At 41.0% G+C, this 21753-nt stretch overlaps 1 protein-coding gene across 1 annotated transcript in view; it reads left to right on the forward strand.

The window, feature by feature from the left end:
* Positions 1-317, forward strand: part of PRTFDC1 (phosphoribosyl transferase domain containing 1) — a gene marked incomplete at both ends in the record, with an annotated part of 44357 nt that extends 44040 nt beyond the window's left edge. Inside the window, one exon of the mRNA XM_084282979.1 lies at positions 270-317. Within this exon, the coding sequence (XP_084139105.1) occupies positions 270-317 (48 nt within the window). The remainder of the gene's footprint in view (positions 1-269) is intronic.
* Positions 318-21753: the final 21436 nt, after the last annotated feature.

Here is a 21753-nt window from a genome sequence, read left to right on the forward strand (position 1 = left end):
GATGATGATGGAAAAAAGGTGCAAGCATTGCCAGCCTTGCCATTGCTTCCTGTGATCCCCCCGGGGGTGGAGCTGAAAGCTGGGAATTGCAAGTGGAAGAACTCACTGCAGCTAGAAAGTGAGATCAGATTCAATTTCAGGTCTCTGGAGAGGAAGGAGTAATGGCAAGGTTACTGGATTGGACAAGCAAAATTATTTCTGCACAATTCATTATTAATTAATGATGTAATCAACTATGCTGTTGCAATCCATATTGTATTTTTTTTCAGCACATATGTGTTATCAACGATCACGGCAAAGCAAAATACAGAGTCTGAAGCAGTAACATCCTCACATGAAGATTTGTAAGCTCAGTGGAGCAGAAATTTGACTGCACGCTTTCAAGCATCTCCCAGAAGAGCAGTTCAACCGACTTGTGTTTCTGTCAACTCAGTGTAATGAGGGGTTTACTCTAGAGATACCGATTAACATATACAGAAGTGGGAGCTTCTAAAATGTGAAGTAGAGGGCTTTTAAAGTTATTACACTTTTTAAGTACTAAAATTGCAGTATAAGATGCCTTTTGACTATTAATTTGTCTGCCTCAACTCTCATCGCGAATGTGTCTTCTTCATTCAGCCCATCATGCTACCCGTTACAATTAAGGTACTTCACATCATGTGTTCTTATGTGTCGCATAAGATTTTTCAGAAGGGCCATTTTGTGTTAGATTCTTGTGTTAGGCAGAATTTTAGGAACTTCAGCATCCCTTTAGTCTTGGTCACATACTCTGCTGCCAAACTGAAAATATTATTCTTGTCTAATTGCACAATTCAAAAGTTTCAGCTGAAGCTGTTTGCTGTATGACTTCTGGCAGTCCATTATTGCCCCTTCCAAACAGAAGTTGTAACTCTCAGAATGCACTGAACTGGAGTAGTGGTGCACAATGGACCTCTGCAAGACATATTTGATCTGAACTTGGAAGATATCTTGCTTCTGGTATGTGATGTGGGCATAGATCTAATCAGCTGTGTTTAACATGTTGAATTTTAATCAAGAGGAAACAATGCTAGGAAGGCTTCCATTTCTGAGCAGTGCCCTTTGACTTCTGTAGGACATGAGCTGGTCCAAAAACTAGCATAGTGTTCTGAGTATATTTTTTTTAATTAAAGTTCATTAAGCACAAAAGCTTCATGTTAAACGATTATTCAGTTATTGTTTGATTTTCACAGCCTGTCTGAGATTTTCTATAGCCATTTGTCTTCTTTAGGAAAATAGAACTGATGACACTGAACTGAAGACTAGTATAAAATAAAGGGAAAAAAATGTATAGGAAAATCCAGGAAGCAAGTTAACCTGTGGGTGCTGGAGACTAGAGATCCCTTCTATCATGCTGTATTAAGTTTGAAGAGTTTAGTTCTGTACCGTACACAACTGTTCTCAATGACTTCCTGAAGGAAGCAAATGCAAAGTAGCTGTATACCAATAGCTTTGCTCTGAGCTGTAAGAGACATGTTGTTATTAGCTTCAGTTTCCTTTAAACTAATAAAGAAACCATAAGAACACTTGTTACGGTGCACAGTTGTTTATTTTCCCGCTTTAGCATATTTTGCATATCCCTTAAAAGCTTTTCAAGAGTATGCATTTAACCGGTAATCTAAACATACCTGGTATATGTGTCCTGTGACTCATGAACTATTTTTATTTGGATAAAATCCATCATGTTAATGGCATGAAGTAAGATCACACAACTGTTGTGGTTGCTAATGTTTTAGCCCTTTCTTTACTCTTTTAAACTATATTTTTAAAGACTTCCGTTGAAAAGCTTTTCTTCACAGAATAACTTTCTTCTGTTTTAGAGAAGAAAGCACACCCACACAGCCTCTGGAAAAAGTTTCCTTTTATGTGAGTGTGTCTGTCTTCCCTGAATTTAGTCTTATTGTCACTTTGGGTAGGCAGACATGCTTAGGCTTAATCCAGGAGATCCATGAGGTTATTTCATTTTTTCCTCTCTTAAAAAGGCTCAGTCCAGTTTGCCTTGTACTATGATCAGCCTTCAGCAGCACCAACAAAAGAATCTAACAGGTGAATTAGTATGAAATTAGTGGGAAAATATGAAGTGCTATAGTTACACATAATTGAGACTGTGTCAAAGTTGTTTCATTGGAAGATTCAGATTGTTAAAATCCAAGTACCTAATAGAAAATGACATAATTATACAAAAGCTAAGGAAAAAAAAATGAAATTCATTTTATTTCCTCCTGCTGACATATTTTTAACATTATGATAAATCACTCTATGGATGTCATTAGCGAATTTACATGTGTAATTGTATTGTGAACAAGAGGTGTTTTTCTCTTCTAATGTCATATTTGAATCTTGTACTTTTATATATCCAAGCATGTCGCGATGTCTCAGTTGCCATTCCACATTATTCTCTGCTTGAAGCACATCCATCTAAAAAATTAATTTTCATTTACTTTAATAATTTTCATTTACTTTAATAATCTGATTCCAAAACATCATTAGTGATAATGAGGGAACAGGTTAATTATACATGTCTGATTAATGTTGGGTCTATTTTCTTCATTCTGCTCAGCTAGCTTAAAAAAATCATACGTCTTTCCCGTGGTTGACTCCCAGTTTAATACCAGCATTGATTCCATGCGTCACAAAGTTCTTGAACTAAAAGACCACTAAACAATTTTTTCAGTCGCAGTTGCACCCTATGACCCACAAAGCGATGTTTTGTTGTTGTTGTTGTTGTTGTTGTTTTTTTTAATCAGTTCAGCAACATTTGTTGTTGAAGAAGAGAGAGGATGTTCTATACAATCTGTTATTTTCTGGACATCATGTTTATGTATTTGGCGGCCATCCATTTTTGTCTCGGTTTTTCTTCGCATGCACTCTAAACCCAGCATCCTTTCCCTACCCACTGAATACAAATTAATACGGGCAGTGATTTGGTTTCAGGTTACGTAAATGTTTAGCAGTCATCAGGTTTTAGGTTTCATTCAATTCATTCATGGTTACATCTGGTCCAATTCCAAAATATCTGAAAGTGATTTTCTGGACAGAAAGCCAAAGTAGGAAGAGTCTGTCCTGCATCTTGGGTAACTACAGACCATTTAGGATTTCATGCTACTTTGTATAGACATGGTCTGACTATAGCAGTTTCCGCTTAAAAGAAGGGAATTTAAATAGTTTGAAAGGTCTGCAATTTAAATTTTCAATTCGGTTTGCTGATGCATACTTGTGTTCATAGTTGAACAACGCAGAAAATAGCATCTGCTTTTTGTTTGCTTCCTGTTAATGTTATATTTCCTGAACATCCTATGTTACTCCTAATGTGTTCTGTAATTAAATTTCTATGTGAAATTCCAGCATTTGCTTAAACAAACAAACCAACCAAAGACCTGTACGTGGTATCAGCTGCCAAACAGTTTCAGATCTGGGAAAGTGTCAGATCATCACTGTTTATACACAATAAAATGCTTAACTTGGAGATGTACCTATGACATGAGTCATCCTTATTGCTCTGTGGTGAGAATAACATTTACTTCAGTGAAACTATTGGAATGATCAATTTTAACATTTCTTTAGACTGAAGAAGGTAAAGGCCTAATCAACTTCTCCGTATATATTTGCATCTGTATTTTCTTCGGATAAAATAGCACTGAAATCCTCTATTATAATCAAACTTGGTACACATGAAGACTGTAATTGGCTCTAGCTATTCAGAATACTTTAATTTTCAGTTTCAGTTAAAAATAAGATGACAATCTCAAAAGAAAAAATACAGGGTAGCATAGCAAGAGATAGAGGTTCTTTCTCCCTTTTGTAAAACCATCAATTTAGGAACATCTTTGCCTTCTTTTCCCTTCCCTTCCCTTATTAAATGTTTTCCACAAACTCTGATTGTCTACATGTAAAAGCTGAAATGAATGCAATATCTGGGCGTATTCTGAAAGGTATCTTAATTGATTTTCCTCCTTAGATTGGAGGAAGAAATTTACACATAAAAGTTCATGTAGGAATATATCACTTCAGTTAATTCTTCCAAAAGTTGGCCCTGTCTGTACTCAGCAGAGAGAGCAGAAGATAACTGAAGAAGAGTCAACCTCTGATAACGTAATTGCTTATTTCAGTGGTCCTATCTGAAACCTCATCGGTGAGAGAAGCACGGTGTCAGGCACTGTACCCATCTGAAAGAGAGAAGTGGAGGAAAAATAAAAGCTTGCTCCCTCATTTCATAACCTTTCACAATTTCTCACTGATATTTTATACCTTACTCTGGGAAGTCAGCCACATCCAGCTGTGTCAGTGCCCGAACCAGCAGTGTTTGTACCACTAGGGAATGGCTGGTGTGTTTGCCATCAGAGAAGTAAGGAACATCGCAACATGTTCCTGAAGCTAGAAGATATTGATTGGGAGACATAAACTTGAATGAGGGATTATTTTGAAGTATTAAAATTATATGTTTTGTTAAGAAGAGCAATATTCTGCACTTTTCTTCTCCCCTCATTATTAAATAGATAACCAAAATAGAAATAGAAAAATGCTAACAAATTAGAGAGGTTCTCATTTATGCTGCTGAAAAGATGATTGCTCCAGCGAGAAGAGTCAATATTCTTTAGAAGAGGGCAAGCAGAGAGATCAGTTCCGGGTGAGGCCCTGCAAGCCCCTTGAGGGCTGTTGGCTGCAGTTTGGCTCCTTGTCTGTGCTCTGCCAGGAAGCCTGGGCTGGCACTGCCTTCCTTTCCGTCCATGCCTTCCTTTCTGTATTCACACCTTTCACTGTTACCACTGGTTATTTTGGATCATGGGTTCCAAATCTGAAAAACCGTAGACCCAGTTAAGTACTTGCTGTCATACCTCGTTCCTTCTGCTGCTGCACGGAGCAGAGAAGTACTGACAAACTACCAGAGTTTGCAGTACAGCAATTTATTTGCAATACTGAGAGAGAAAAAGGTTTGGATGCCATTCAAAGCCTGACCTTTAGTTTGGTTTCGGGAGTGGCCTGAAAGATTTCCCCTTTTTTCCATAGCAGAAAGAGACAAAAATGACTTGTATTATTGTGACCCTGTAGTTTCTTTTAGACCTGCATGATTGAACCTCTGATAATGGTAAGAAAATCTCATTTCATGATACAAAATTTCATTAAAGTAACTCATTGCTATATATATTTCAAAATCCATTGGTCCTACTATTAGTAAAGCTTTCTACATTTGTCAGTGCTGTTAAGGCATAAGGCTTGACAAGGGAGAACTCTATGGTTGGGAGATCACTGCTATGCTTTTACAGCTATTGAAATCGCACAGAAAAATAATGGAATTTAGCAAATATTTTGGAAGCCATGCCAGAAAACAGAGCTATCCTCAAGTGTATTTTCCCAGTTAGTTTATTTTCCTAAATTATTAGAAGTATTGATCTTTTTTCCTTGAATTGTTTTTCTGCAGTTTGATCGGGTATGCTCTGGTTTTATGTGGTATTCTCTCCTTCGCCTTGTTGTCTGTTAACCAAACTTGTGCCAGACTCAGTTTTTAATGACACTCACAGACTTTTGCTGTTTTTCAGAAAAAGATAAGCCCTTGTTCTGAGATGCTCAGGGCCAGAGCCTTGAAGGCTCTTAACCAACCAAGAAAACTTAAAGTACTTTCACCTGTGTGGGTGGGTGCCTAGCTGCATCCTTCAGTGGTTATGTACCTTTGAAAATCTGATTTGCAGCCTAATCTGGATGGACTGAGAAATGCAATAATGCAATAATAAAACTGTAGATGAAAATAGGAGCTACCAGAATAAAAAGGAGGGGCAAGTACAATTGTGTCATTCTTTGATTCAGGAGTGAATATCTCTTTGTCTTTCTGAATTATACAAGTGTTGTTTGATCGATTGATTTGTTTGCTTTCTCATGAGAGTTACTGGAGCTGTGTTTCTATGTTTTCTTAGGAAATTTGGAATGAGGTGAGGGCGCTCAAAATTTAAATTGTGAAAATCATAGCTCAGCCTAAACAGTTGCACAGAGAGACAAAAAGCAGACAGCTTTCATGACACCAAAGGCAGACCAGAGACAGAAATATTCAACAGTAGCACGAGGAGCAGAGTCAGACAGGGTAACAAATGAAGAGTCATTACAAGCTCTAACTGTAGAACATTGATTGGAAGGTGTCCACTACTGAGTGTACAGGAAGGATGCTGAAATCAGTTAAATATGACCTGCTGAGTGAGTATGGAGATGGAAGGTTTCTGCTGAGAGACTGTTTGGTCCTGGGCCCACTTGTTCCATATGGGAAAGAAAACTGTAATAAACTGAAATTGTTTATCTTTCATCCAAAAAGCATTTTGGAAAGAGCATGATGCTGTTTACCACTTTCAAACTTTTAACTACAAACACCCAATTTAAGCTCCTAAATACTATTTTGCCTAAGCTACGTGTATGAGGCAGAGTCAGTTCTGTAAAGTCAGTCTGAATCTCCCTTCACCTTTAATCAAACAAATTAGACACCTATGTTAGTTCATCTGACTAGATCCCAGTGTTGTTACTCACAGTCTCTCCATCTTATTTTCTGAAGCTTTTAGGTCTTCCCATCTCAGGCTTTGCCTCATTACTTCAATCTTCATTACTTCCCTTTCTCCCAATTTCTTCTAGTCCGTGTTGAACAGAAAGCAGTCTATGAGCTCTGCAGGTGCAGGGAGCCCAGCAGGACGATCAGGTGAATGTGAATACTGCTCCAAGGCGGTATTTCCAGCTGCATTATTCAGACAAGAGCAAAAAAGGGTTTATCCAGGTCAAGTCTGGCATGCAGTTGATTCCATCAGGCCTTCGTAGTATCTTGCAGCAGCCTAGCCAAAATATGCATCAAAATATTTTGATATTTCTCCACACGGGTCACAAAGTGGAATCCCAAGCTAGTGAGTGCTTTCCTGATTATGTTCCATTTATTTATAGAAAAAGAGTCAAATACAAGAACACATTTCCTGTGCAAAAGGGAAGAAGGAAGTCAAGGTACGTCATGGCACTGCCTCAGGATGATCCGAATTCTTCGGACAGGCGCAGCCTTGCTGGTGTTATTTTCCATTCCTCAAACCATGTTTACGCTGTCTCAGCTTCATCCGTCTCTGAGACATTTAAATTGTTTTACACAGAAGGACAACAACATTTTGCGAAGTAAAAATAGGTTGTGAAAATTGTATGTAAAGCTATTCAAGAACAAGAAGCATGTGTTCTGTGTATTTGAATAGGAAAATAACTCCACAGCATGTGGGCCCCATTCCTGCAGACTGACTGTATACAACTGTTCATACGCCCTGAGTTAAGCCCCTACTAAGTTCAGAGCCACAGTTTTTAGTTAATATAGGTTTATGTATGAAAATAATGTGAAAATACTGTCATTTTCCACGCGAATGTTGTTCCAAACAGTCCTCTAGCCTGCCAGTGTAATGGCATCAGCCCAAAGGTAGGAATGCTTGTACTGCTGTTAATTCTGAGAATTAAAATTTTTGGTTTAACATTTAACACATTACCAAATGGGATGGAGATTCAGTCATGCAGCTCTTGGTAAGGCATACCAAATACTCATCCACCAGTGTCCTCCTGGAGTCATCACCGGAGGCTCCCATGGCAGAGAGGAGCCCACAACTCAACCACCAGTGTCATCTCCAGCATCTCGCTGAGGTCTCCTGGAGTTTTCCCAGCTCAGCACTCAATGGTAAAGCAGATGGGATCACAGTTTAAAACTGTAAAACGTAGGAGTTAGCTTTTCACTGAGAACACTCTCTAAATAATAATAATAATAATAAAAGAGAGTAACTGAGTTAACTTCTTTAAGCATCCCTGCCCTTCCCCTGAGAAGTTGTGTTCCCTTACTGAGTGCCAGTGCTGTCTTCATTCAGCTTCTTTCCAGACCCCACTCTTCTCACCCTTGTCTGGCTCCTGCTCTTGCCCCCAGCCTTTTCTATAAATTACTTCTAGGTGTTTGGATGTTTTATGGGCCAAAAATCTCATTCCTGACTACAAAGACCTTTGCAAGCCTGTGGCTCCAGCAGAAATAATTAGGTGGATGTGAAGGATTTTGAAAATCAGGTAAGTAGATGTTTTCCTTCTTTAGGTTTAACCAAAATTACAAGACACTTTAGTGCCAGGGCAGCGGGGCCTGGCTGATGCCCTCCCACTGCTGGTTAGAGGAGCTGAGCTGCTGCTTTCACTCCCGTAGTCCCTCTAGTCCCAGTACTGTATTCCTCCATAATATAACTAATAGCTAACAGATAAGGATCTGGAAAATTATGAACAATTAATTAAGAATTTAGTTGTGGAGTGAGTTTTTTTGTTTTGTTTTGTTTTGTTTTGTTTTGTTTTGTTTTTGGGGGGGAAAGGAGGGGAATTTACCTATTTACCTCTGTCTTGACATACTTTGAAAAAAATCCTTCACATATTTTCAAATGTCTTCTAATGACTCACTCCAGGAAAGCAAACATTTATAGTTTGATCTTTTGTCTGTAGGTTTGCTGAAGGTGAAAACAAATCCTGGGAAGTTTCCCTCACTATTCTGAGTTAGTTTAAAGCAAAGTCATCATACCAGACTTTCTTTAAAAGTTAGTTGTAAAATATGCAATTACACATTCACATTTCCCTGTCTGCATTAATTGCTTTATGAAAGACAAAACGTTCTTATGTAGGTATAATATTACTATAATAATCATTAGGAGAAATGTGGATATAGAAAAACAGCTTAGAATAAAAAACGGTATTTTTATCTCTGTTTTTAATGAAGTCTAAACTAAAAAGTATTTCTCTATTTCCCATTTTCTCTCTCTCTCTTTATTTTTTTTTTTCCAGAGCTCTGCCAGAACTCCTGCGTTCAGCTTTTTCAGTCAGTCACAGGATCCCTGCTTGATTTCCTTCTTCATCTCTACTTTACTGACTTTAGAAACTGCAGCTAAGGGAACACTCGTAATTTGGGTTTTATCTAAAGAGGCTCAGTTCTCCTCCTTCCAAGCAGCACATTGCAAAGGTAGCATCTGGATTGCTCACCCAAACCAAATTTATTTTTGCCCTTCTTCGTGCTTTCTGCAGCACGTTCACTTGCATTTTCTCTCCATGTTTATCTTGGATAGTGCACCACAGTGCTCCCATCTAGATGCTGAATTATTTTAGCAACCAGGAAATTATTTTCTCTTGCTCCAGCGACATTTTATGGCACGGTATGTCAGCCTTAAAGTGAGAACGACTGGCTTTAGAAGATTCTCCCTCATCACACGAGCCCTTCTGGCCATGCCAATAGCGTTAAACATACACGGGGCCTCAACACTGGCCCCGATTTTCATGGTGACTCCAGAGCCCGATGAAGCACAGCTACACGTGGCCTGCCTCAGGGCGTTGCAGCCCTGAGGTTCCCTCAGCAGCCCTGGGGTTGCTGCCACCAACTTTTGAGCCCCTATGCAAGCCACAGGCCATGCCCAGGCATCATAGTTCATGCCCAGGAGCCATAGGCCATGCCCAGGAGCCATAGGTCGTGCCTAGGTGCTATAGGCCGTGCCCAAACACCATAGGATGTGCTCAGGTGCCATAGGCCATGCCCAGGTGCCACAGGCCCGGCCCTGTTTCTGCCCATGGGGCAGAGGAGGGTGGCAGCCTGACACCTCATGCCTCTCCTGCTGGGTTTAGTGTTTCCAGCCCCCAGAGAAACCTCCAGAAGCCCTCTCTGCTTCTGGTTTGGTGCTCCTGCTGACGTGTCGTCTAGCTTCTCTGTAAAGGTCTGTCAGTCTTTTCAGAAATGAGAACTTTTTCCCTGACAAAGCCGAATTCTTGGCACATTCCTGCAGCATTCCTTCAGGCAGGCAGGCAGCAAACATCGGCGCAAACAGTCCCCGACCCTCTCATTGTTTCCTGACCCTGATTTACCAGGGGTGAGACGGATAGATGATTAAACTAACCACAGGCTTGGTTTGTGCCAGGCCATTCCATCTGAGCTCTCATGACATATTAATTTACATTTATTTCAGTTCTTCTGCATCTACCCCAAAAGTAACAGTTGTGTGTTTTCAGCACCTCCCACCCAGACTCTGCATATCACTCGAGGTCAGGCTCTGTCCCTCTCATTCTTTCTGGATATCATCTTCCCTTTTACTCATATTTTCAAGTTGCTCCTGAAAAAAAAGTGAAGGTTCATCTCATCAAGTGGACAGTTGGATGTGGTGACATCCAAGGGTAAAGTGCTACTTTAGATAAGAGTGTTACAAGCGGGCTCTTTGCAGACATTTCTAAGCTGGCTTTCCTAACATAAGTATGTGATGTGGGCAAGCACACAATCTTAGGTTTTGTTCCAAAAACTGAGAGGCTACAGCCCTGATTTTAGAGATGCGTATTGGCTCAACTTTCAAGCTGATAGGGAGAGTGCCATGACAAGACAGCAAGCTGCTGTAGGAGCCCTAGCACCGATGGCTTCTCACACCCAGGGGTGGCACTGCACGTGGCTGTGTCCTGCCAAAAAGCAGCACCCTGAGGTGATGCCCCCGCTGTAGGGCCGGCAAGTTGTGCTAGCGTTCAGCTGCTCCCCTCCTTGCCCAGCTGCACGATCATACTCTGCTTACTGCACCTTAGCCTCTTCTTCATACCATCTCCTTTATATCTTGCTGCATGTCTTTTACTGTCTTTTCTTGCATTTTTAATCCTGGTTTGTCTTGATTTTACTGGAACTAGCTGTCTTCTGCTGTACTCTCAGACTGTGAAGGATCTGCTGTACTTCCTTTCTGGTCTCATAGGACCGTTGCTGAAGCTTCTGGCAGAATTTCTTAATTGTAGCTTTTTTTTTTTTTTTTTTCCCCAGACTCTACCGAAATAGCTGTTTGACTTTCCAATCAGAGATCCTTCATTACTACCAGGAGCAGGTGGTTCTCATTTCAGAAATTTCAGTCAAGAAACCAAAGCATGTGACATTTTGTGAATCACAGATTCTTGCTTTCTGTCTTGACATTTCTCTTATCTTTCTGAGCTGAAGGCTGATCCTGAAAATGGATAATTAAGTGAAGTTGCATACCACGCCGCTACAGCCCAGCCAAATAAAATCTAGACAAATGGCTTAGGTGGAGTCAGCACAAAATGCAGAATTAACAAAGATTGCTAGATTTTGGCCTATACAATATTTTTTATATTTATACTGTTGCTTTCCAGATTATAAAAAAATGACATACCCTGACAGCTCCCAATCCCCCTACATCTTACTATCAGTATAACTGCATATCTCTTTTATTTTTCATACGTTAAATCTGAGATCTTATTTGCCACTTCCCAGCCTTTCTTCATACCTGCCCAAGAGCTAGAGTGTTGGCCACCCAGATAAGGCCACCAGGTGCTTCAGCTTGTACCATGCTGTAGGAAGTCAAACTTCATAATGTACCATATTAAAGCCTCAAAATCTGTCCACATGCTCTGTAGTGTCATGGGGCATACCAGCTATAACATATACAGCTTTTCCTGTAGCTGTCAGCAGGTTGGGGACAAGTACACAGTGACTACAGGTCTTTTTGACTTGATTATTCAGACTGGGGACAGGGTGAGAGGGTACAGCATGGCCAAATCCATTTAGTGACACACTGACACTGAAAGGAGAAATCTCTCAGAATGATTTAAGAAATGGACTTGGGTACAGCACACATCTGCATTCTTCTCTTTGTGCTCTTCCCTCCCAGGGTAGAGTGATAACTGCAGTAGTGGAGAGTGAGAGTGGACAGAAAGCAAGTTTATGGGGATTCCTACCTGTCCAGCTAGGAATGGTGTGGGAAGGAAAGACTAATGGAAGAGTAGGGGGAAAAAAAAGTGCAAAGAATGACTGAAAGGGAGAAGAAAAGGGGAAACATGGGAAATGGGGAAGCAGGGAGAAAGAAAAGACACTGAAAAGGAAGGAAGGAAGGAAGGAAGGAAGGAAGGAAGGAAGGAAGGAAGGAAGGAAGGAAGGAAGGAAGGAAGGAAGGAAGGAAGGAAGAGAAGAGAAGAGAAGAGAAGAGAAGAGAAGAGAAGAGAAGAGAAGAGAAGAGAAGAGAAGAGAAGAGAAGAGAAGAGAAGAGAAGAGAAGAGAAGAGAAGAGAAGAGAAGAGAAGAGAAGAGAAGAGAAGAGAAGAGAAGAGAAGAGAAGAGAAGAGAAGAGAAGAGAAGAGAAGAGAAGAGAAGAGAAGAGAAGAGAAGAGAAGAGAAGAGAAGAGAAGAGAAGAGAAGAGAAGAGAAGAGAAGAGAAGAGAAGAGAAGAGAAGAGAAGAGAAGAGAAGAGAAGAGAAGAGAAGAGAAGAGAAGAGAAGAGAAGAGAAGAGAAGAGAAGAGAAGAGAAGAGAAGAGAAGAGAAGAGAAGAGAGAGAAGAGAAGAGAGAGAAGAGGAAAGAAAAGAAAAAGGTGACTACAATAAGAAAAAAAAAAGAGTAAGGAAAAAAAGTAAGAGATCATAGTGAAAACTCATTTTTAAACATACATTGCAAATGTCATCTATGGCAAGAGAGGATATTTGTATTAAATATCTAAAACTCAAAATCTGAATGTCTTGTACATTTTAAAATATATCTCTGGATGTGGATGTCTTTGGCTAAAACTGACTATCGTTCTCTTTGGCATTATCTGAACTGAGTGAGCTGAAAGGAGGTGCTGCTGTCCCCAGACAAGTTCATCCCATTTCTATCACCAGCAGATCACCTAATGACAATAACTTTACACTTAGCTCACAAAAATAAGCCAGAATATCTCCTTTTGCACCTCGCTGCAGTCCAGATGGGCGGGAATGCAATGCAGTTTCCCTGGCATGCCTGAGCCCATAACAACTGGTTTCTGTCCTACTTAATATCTGAACGCTCCTTACATTTTCAGTTGTGTTCAAATGACAAAAGCCTGGAGCTTGTGCACAGGCTGTCTGAGCAGCCCTTGATAATGTCAGTGCCACAGAATTACAGTCATTATCCGTGATCTAAGTAATGCTCTCTTGCTGCCTCCTCGATGGATTCGCTGTGAGAGAGAAAACACCATGTTTATAGGTGCGAGGAGCAATGCTTCCCAAGGATATTTCAGTCTCTCCCACCTTAAAAAACCTGTCCTTGACTCCTCTTGCCCATCCAGGTGCTCTCTCCTCCTTGCTGTGGGTCTGCTCTGTGAGCAGCACATCTACAATCAGTGCTTACAGTTTTGTTTGTTTGTTTGTTTGTTTATTTGTTTTTTCTCTTCAGTTCTGACCTAGATCTTCCCTAATTTGGCTTCTGCCCTGTGTGCTCCACTGAATCAGTATCCCTGGCTTATGACTACCCCAAAGTTCAGAACTGGAGGTAAGATGACTCTTTCGTTTTAATTTTAAACTGTTACTTCTAAAACACTGGTATTTTAAACACAGGAGCTTGTGGGGGAAGGCGAGGAATAGTGCATCTCTCTCAGCAGCTTTCTTATGACTAAGGCTAACAAGGAACAGGCTGTTCTGCCGATGCTGCTGTGCAACCCAAGCTTCCGGAAAGCCCAGTTATCTCCTAAGGGTCTCACAAAAGCCTCTATTGATTTCCTTCTGGCTAATACTTCTGCTCCCTCCTCTGATCTGTCTCCTGCTTTCAAGAGATTTGATCAGGTTACTCTTGGTGCTTTTGTTTGGCTTCCACAGTTTTATTTCAGCTTCTTTGTCTTTAATCTTTCTTACAAAGTATTAAGGGATCTTCATTCTCTTTCCAGCATTTTTTGCGCATTCAGGAAATAGCTGTTTTGTCACCTTTTCTTCCCTCCCTGTGCTTCGCCCCTGAAGAATCTCACCATAAATAAAATTTCATCAACTTTTTCTGTGCTTATGATTCACCAGTATTTCTCCTTCAGATTTGTCATATTCTTTCTGAGCTAAAATTTTGACTTGTCTCTCTGGCATTAATTGCAGTGCTCCTGTCTGGTATTTCCTAAGCCAAGCTAATGTAGCACCCACACTGAGGTATTTTTGGTAATCTTTTTTAACACCACTCCACTAAACACATTTTCCTGCAACTCCTCAGTTTCTGTGTCCCCTTATTATAGAGAACTGATTTTAGTTTCCCACATCTGTTACTCCCACCTTGTATAACGTGTTCCCATAGTTCTGAAAGAGGCAGGGAGGAGGTTTGCGTGGGGTCATCAGTCACTGTACCTTAAAAGACCTGGGCAGGTCTCAGCTAGTAGGTGAGTGGAAGTAGATTAAGTCTAGAAAACATCTTGTAAAATGAATTTATCCTATCCTATATGAACAAAGGGTTCGTATTTTTGTTTTACCTCTGCATTTGAAAAGGTGAATAATATCTAATAAAGCCTATTGGATTTTCCTCAAGACAATTGTATCCGACTGTGAAGGTGCAAGTACAAAAAAGAGGGGCTGACTGCTCCACACTGGCCAGTGGGGAATAACTGGGAGTAATGAGATTAAACCAAACAAAGGGAAACCACTGAAGGTTGGACATCAGGAAAATATTCTGGCCATGGCTATCAGGCCATGCATGGACTAATTTCCCATGGGAAGTGGTGGAAACTCCATCTCTTGAGTAATTTAAAATTAAACCAGATAAATCACTAAAAAACAGAGGGTTGGGAACAACCCAGTTGGAACCAGAAGGGGATGAACTAGGTGGTTTTGAAAGACTGTTTTGGTCACAGTTCCTCGTCTTCTGAATTTAAATAATCAGCCTTCCTTAGGGTCTGTTCACTCAAGACTGCCAGCCCTGCAGCTGCACTGTGTCTTCCTCATCACAGTCAGGCTGACACTCAAGACTGCCAGCCCTGCAGCTGCACTGTGTCTTCCTCATCACAGTCAGGCTGAAATGCTGATGTGACTCTGAGCGATCGTTTTTCTCTGTTGTGGTCGTGTTACAGCTTGAGCTTGCTTTGTCTCTAGCAGACACCCCTGTGGACCCAGTTCCTTCCCTTGTTGCAAACCTGGTTGGGGTCTGTCATAAGAGTTTTTCTGCCCAAAATCTCCTTTTTTATGGACTGATTCCTCACTACCTCCCCTGCCTGGTACCCTGTTGGGCTGAGCTCCCCTAGATGGCAGAGCTGAAGCAATTTAAATGTGAACCACTTCACACAGCCTTGCTGTTACGTTACAGGGACTGTCAGCCCACTAACCTCTCAAGAGCTGCTTGCTAGAAACAGCATCTGCTGTCCTGGTTCACTCAACTGCACGTGAGGGGCAGTCCAGCTCCACGTACAGTTAACGGAGGTAGGATTTGGCCCCAGACTTGTATTATTTCCCATAAACGATTCGAGTTTCCAGTGCTCAAAAAGAGCAGGCCAACAACAGTTGTGCAAAAACTTGGAAAAGCGATGAGCGCGATGAGGCAAGTTCAGGGAAGCTACAAGGGACCCTTCTTGTCCATTTGCACTTTTTAAGCCTTTTGTTATGTAAAACTGCAGGTTATCCAACTCGGAGCAGTTAGTCCACAGTTTCTCTCTTTCTCCACACAGAGATAGATTTCCTATCAATTGAAGTCTACTGCAATGCATTTTTTTTGGACTAAAGTGCTGAAGAAAGCTGAACCCAAACTGGGTCACATTTTGAAGATTTCTTTTGACTAAAATCACATGCATAGCTGTCTGCAAATTTAAGGATCTGATAAAAATTGACTTATGTTATCTCTAGAACTGTTTTCATTTTCTACAGTTTGCTGAAGAGGACAACAGGTCAGGCACGTTTTATTTTTTTTTGTGTTGTTTCTTTTTCGGCTGAGTGACTCCATGCAGAATGTTCTTTTTTTCAGCTGGCAAAGGGCTGTATTTTTTGAACAGTTGTTGGATTACCACGGGATGCCTAAGAGTTTCCCATCTTACAATCAGAGACAAAGTAAATAAACTGATAACGGCTGTGGCAGCTACACAGATGGAGAAATGAAACGACTTGGGAAGCCACATTGATCTGAACTACGTTGAGTCTCCTTTTCTTATATATTTGAACAGGTAAGTTTAGGTAAGTAATGCAATCTGAAATAGGAGCTGCAAGTAGAGCGTAGCAAAAAAATAAATTACTTTACCTGTCTTGGTAAAAGTCATCACTTCAGAATCAGACTCACTTTCTTAGCTCTGCTCTGAATTTGTATAGCTTCACATTTTATTCCCTGAAGAATTTCCTTCTTTGTATCAGTAATTGTGATTGCTTGCAATAATTCTTTTGCTGACCATTTCCTTATTACTCCTTTTATCTGTTATATTTTCCATTCTTTTCATCTCTTGTTCATGAAGTTTTAACACTTCTGATTCCCACTCATTTTTGATTGTCTCCAACTCATTTCACATTTGTGTTACCTATTCCGTCACCTTTTGCTTCCTCCCTTTATGTCTTATCTTTATAATTCCTGTATATCTTTTTTTTTTCTTAATTTTTATTTTCCACAGTGTAGCTTTACAGTATCAAATACTCATGTTGCAAAATTTCCCTCATACGGAGATCAACAATAAGTTAGCTGGAAGTCATCCGTATTTCATTATATTTGGCAATGAGAAGTGCAGCTTTTAAAGAGCCTCCACCCTGCAGCTGCATCTCATCATTGATCCATTTAAATGCACTAATCTAGCCAAAACTCAAATGTTTCCCATTACAACCTGTCTCTAAGTGACATCTATGTGCTAGTTTAGGAGCAGATCTGCATAACAGAACTACTTTGGAGGTACAACAGGAAAAGATATCCTTCTGGTTCAGCGCTAAACACTTGCATGCTTTTAGACTGAAATAAGGATGGAGCCATGTACTTCCATCCAACTACACAGTAGATGAAATGCACATTGCAAGCATTGCTCACTGAATACAAGCTCTGTAATTATGGGCTGCATGTATGATCAGTCACCTGACTGGAGACTGGCTCCCATGCTTGTTGGGATTTCTCCACAGAAATGGAAAATCATGAAGTCTGTAATGAAGATAGCATGGGATATCTAACACGTTACTGATATTGCACAGGCTCTCAGGGCTTTGTAGGTGATTGTATCACAGCAGTTTTTTGAAAGGTGTAATGAGGCCTGGTCTACCCACAGGCTTGGTTTGCTTGACTTCATTGACATAGGTGTTCTACTGTAAATCCTGCTGATCAGGATGGGAAGTGTCTTACAAAAACAAGACTGCATTTTGCAGGTCCTGTGACACAGCAGCACTCCGATGTCAATCTCATAGAAAGATGAAAAGGGGGGTTCTTACAATTAAGCAGGAAAATGAGCAGTATATCCAGCACTATATTCGTTATTTTGTATGCAGATGTGTTGAAATAAAGATAAATACCCACATCAGATCATCCTTCAGCCACACCACCGCACTTCCCCGCTCACCGGGAGCTGCAGGCCGCCCCAGCGCCCCGTCCCGAAGGCTGTCACAGCAGAACCAGAGCCTTTTACAAGGAGCGAGTGAGTGGCTGTAATTCTGGCACTTGAGAACGTGTAGGAGTCTGCTTCTTGAACCAAAGGCAAGTAGATAAAGGGGAATATACACGGTGAGATGTGCAAAGGCTTTGGAGGGCTTTGCGGGATCTGCCACCACGCGATCCACAGAGGCCTTACCCAGCTACTTCAGCGTTCTGGCACCCTTTGAAATACAAGGGTTTCTCCTCAAGCCTTTCTTGCTGCCAAATGCTTTCTACATGTGTTGGATGGGGTCCTGAATCATAGTTTCTGCTGTGCTAATGCTCACAAGACTAAGTCCATCTTTGAGCCCACTGCCACATCCTTTCCAAAACTTCGTTTCTTCCCCTTTAAACCCACAACCCTAATCAACAGCACCTTTGACTTCTGGCACACCTTCCAATACACTCAGCCCTACCGTAGAAATGCTGTTAAAATGCTGAGTTGTATTCGCTTCTTAAATTAACATCCCAGCTGTGATAAATGTGGCAGTTCTTGGATAACAAAGTTACTGTTCCATGCTGTTTGCTGGCAGCATCAGGAGAGTAATTGCACTGGTCTAAGTTCAAGTCACACTCAAAGGCTGTCTCTACAGCCACAAGGGCTGGAAAATAATCTGTTGTAGGGAGGCTTTGGTTCTCAGCTCCAGTTATAGGGAAGGGACGGATCTCCAGCTAACAATAACCAACAATAAGGTGTTAGGCACTCCCTGCTACAGAACACTTCAGAGAATATCTGTACTGCAGATCTTTCTACTGTGCTGCCATATGTAATAGATCTTCAATGAACGAACAACAGCAAAAAAACAACCCTTGTTAGAGTGTAGACAAGATCTGAATTTGGTTTTAATACATTTGGCAGTGTGTAACGCCTAACTCTTCACCTCAGTAGAGGTCAGTTATATCATGGCTCAATACTATAGTTTTTTTTCTGGGCTTGTGTATAACTCAGTTGTGCAATGATTTTCTAATTATTTCTTATGCTAGTGGACACCACTGCTCAATTCTTTATCAGTATTAAATGGGTCTGATTCCTGTATCAATAAAAATGACGTGCACCAGGCAGACTGTTTCCAGGGCCACAAACATCCCTGGTATCCTCTGCGACAGACAGACTGCCAAGTTTTGTAACATGATGGATGAAACTAAATTGAAAATCAATATTTTCTTTTACAGAAGCTTTCAAAATACTGGTCCTGGTGCTTTGTTTAGAATAAAAAGCCCTTCCTTACCAAAAGCAAACGTCTAGTAATGCCAATCCTGTAGCACAGTCACACTGTTGCTCTCACCCTGCAGAACAGCATTGCAATTTATAAAGTGATAAGCCAAAGAATTAGGAAATACCTAATTAATGTAATTGAAATGTCTCGCTTAATCCACTTGGTTAACAGCAACGCTACCAGGCGAAAATTTCCCCTACACATTCAGATGAAGGCTTTAATGTTAACTCATGTCATGCCTATTTCTTAATATAGAAATAATTGATACTTGTATACCAGCAGTTATGCAGAACAGAGTTGCACAGCAGTCTGCTTATCCTCAACGAAAGGCTGTTGTTTTATACATAGGAAGAAAGTGTTACTTTCATTGTTATTCCCACAATAGGAGGGTGAAAAAAAAAAAAAAGAAAACGGACTAATAATAACTAATTGCAGTTACAGAAGTTCAGGCTCTCCCAACAGTCAGTAAAGGGAAACAAAAAGCCGATGCAATCCCTCTTAGAAGAGTGGTGTGAACGTTTCTTGTCAGCTTCTGCGACTTCATTGACTATTAAGAGAGCCTAGATGATGAGCTCAGATCAAATGAATAATTTATAGGTGGGTAAAATCAGGTGCCATGGATACCGCCCTTGGTGTCTAGCGCGCTTGGAGCAGAGAGCACAAGGCACGCAGAAAATTTTATTTGCCTCGGGGTGTCAGAAGTTTGCATTATTAGGCTCCTTGTTTGCCCAGAATGAGAGCCCTGCTGCAGGCAGATTTGCAAGGATGTGCTCACACTCAGAGCCATGTTGGAACAGTTTTATCCATACGAAGAGCTCCTCATTCTCAGCTGAGGGTGCACTGAGCAAAAGGGGAATAAGATGTTCTTATTTTGGGAAGAGAGTACCCGGCATATGCTGTACTAATCCATCAATATTTTCAATATTTCGGCAGTGCTCCTGCTCTGAATTGGAACCAAAAGCAAGTATTTTCATTAAAAGCCAGAAGGAGAGAGGGAGTGTGAGAGCCACTTAATTAAAGCATTTCCAGCCAATACTCTGAAGAACTTTTAGATTCCGCATGTATCCTGTGCACAGTCAATGGAAACTGTACGAGCAGAGGCTGAAAAGCCTTGGAGGGAGCTAATGTAAAATGAGCAAAAACTACAATAGTCTAGACCGTAAGAATAAAGCTGTGGCATTTATCTGAGGAGAACCAAAACATTTAGTGACTAAGTGGATCTGCTGGCTGTTGAAGAGAGGCAAGAGAGCCCCAACACAGCCTACAGCAATCTGCCGGCCTGCTCTGAAGCGGGGGCCACATCTGACAGTAATGAGAGGCTCCAGCACTGCTTCTGTATGGGATGAAGAAGCTGTCTCAAGATGCAAGAAGCTGTCTCACAGCCCTAGCCCCTCGCCCAGAAGCGCCCACCTCCCTGCCACAGGCTGGGCGAGTTGTCTCGTTGCCCTCTTTCAGTGCAGAGTAGCAGAAAAAGGTCAGAGGGGTGAAGAAAGCGGTTTGTTATTCTCTGCCTTTGAGGAACTGTGTAAAACCACACTCACATGTCGGGGAGAACTTCACCAGCCCAGCTGTCTGTGAAATAACCTTCTGGTTTTAGGCACAGTTAGAGGAGGCCGCTGTGCTGGCTGTCTTAACGAGGCAGTGGCATGGGGCATCCTACAAGCAGCGTGCCTCACTTTTTGCCCTTGCACAACCAATTTTGTCATGACCAAGAAGAGCACAATCCTCCGAGCTGGAGTCAGCAAAACATCTTGCAGGAGGAAAAGCCAAGGGATGACTGTTGCAGTGTTTCCACTCAGTTTGTCCCTTTGCTACAGCAGCTAAGTATTGGAAGGGGACTTGAGCTGTGCACAGCTGTTATTTACCTCTGTTTTGAAATGCTCAAAGTTGCAGTAATCTGTTTATTTTCCTTTAACTCTTTTATGCTTCAGGGGTATCACGCATTTCAAGAGGCAACACTGCTAAATATTAAGAAAATTATTGGGCTGGCAATGCCGTAGCAAGTGTTGCTTTGTAAAAGAAACACAATAAATAAAGGAAAGCAGATTAAATAAACATGGAAGCTATCAACACAGCACACACAAAGAAAAAAGGTCTTAGTGAACAGAGAAGTTTGACAAATGATGACTGGTACAAATCTTTGCTTTTTCTCTGGCTTTCATCAGGATTTCTCTAAACCATAATGATGTCTCCAAAAGAGGAGTCCTGACACAGCTTTGGGGAAATGGATTGGAGCCTGCTGCTCCTGCGGCTGGTACTGCAGGCTTGGAAAGGAGAAGAGCAAACAGGAATATGGAGGCTTTTCCCTTTGGGTTTCTTTTCTTTTTTTTTTTTTTTTTTTTTTTTTTTTTTTATTATATATTAACCAGACCCAGTTATTAAGGCTAATTACCTTTATAGAAGCTGTATAATGCTTGTGGCCCTCCCCTCAGGCAGCTGTATGGCCCTGCAATCTGATAGTCCACCCCCACCTGATGAAAAGCAAAGACCACTCTTGCTGTATCAAAAAGATTAAGCCCTGTCCTTATATTTCTTTTGGGGGGGAAATGCTTTGCATTGCTGTGCTCAGAGTTTGTTTTCTGTTTTGCTTAGGGCTTAAGGACTGCCTTGAGAATTAAATTAACTTGGACCGTTTTCCCTTGCTTCCCTTGTAATGCTTTGGTCTAATCCTGCGAATGACCTTTGTGTGGACATACTTTGCATCCACATGGAGCCATTTGGAGTCTGGTGCATGCGAAACAGCCCCATGCTGCACTGAAGAATTCAAGTATATCTAATGAGTTAAAATATTTGGCTGCTGCTTCCTTCTGGGAAAGCAGTTCTGAAATGAACATCTGAGGGTGTCTCAGCAGAAGGCTGGGCTGAAAACACTCTGTAAACGTGGCTTTGTTTTTTAGCTCATTACTTTCATTTTGACTTCTGACAGCATTGTGTTATTGCTGATTGGATTTCTGGATTGATTTCTGTCTAGATTTGCATCTCTAAATCCATTCCTAACAGGGACAAAACGCCCAGTGTGACAATTGGTTTAGTCACACTGGAAACATGTTATATTCAATGCTTTCTCCAGCAAGTTCAAATGCATGTTTCTTTTTTATATATTAAAGTTTGCATAGGCAGTCAGTCAACATGGCTTCTTTAAAATAAATGAGCATTTCTGTTCCTTAGATGTAATCATTCGCATGGCTGGGTTTCTGTTTTTTCTT

Source organism: Netta rufina (genome assembly GCF_964035555.1).
Source record: "Netta rufina genome assembly, chromosome: 2".
In the NCBI taxonomy this organism is placed as follows: Eukaryota; Metazoa; Chordata; class Aves; order Anseriformes; family Anatidae; genus Netta; species Netta rufina.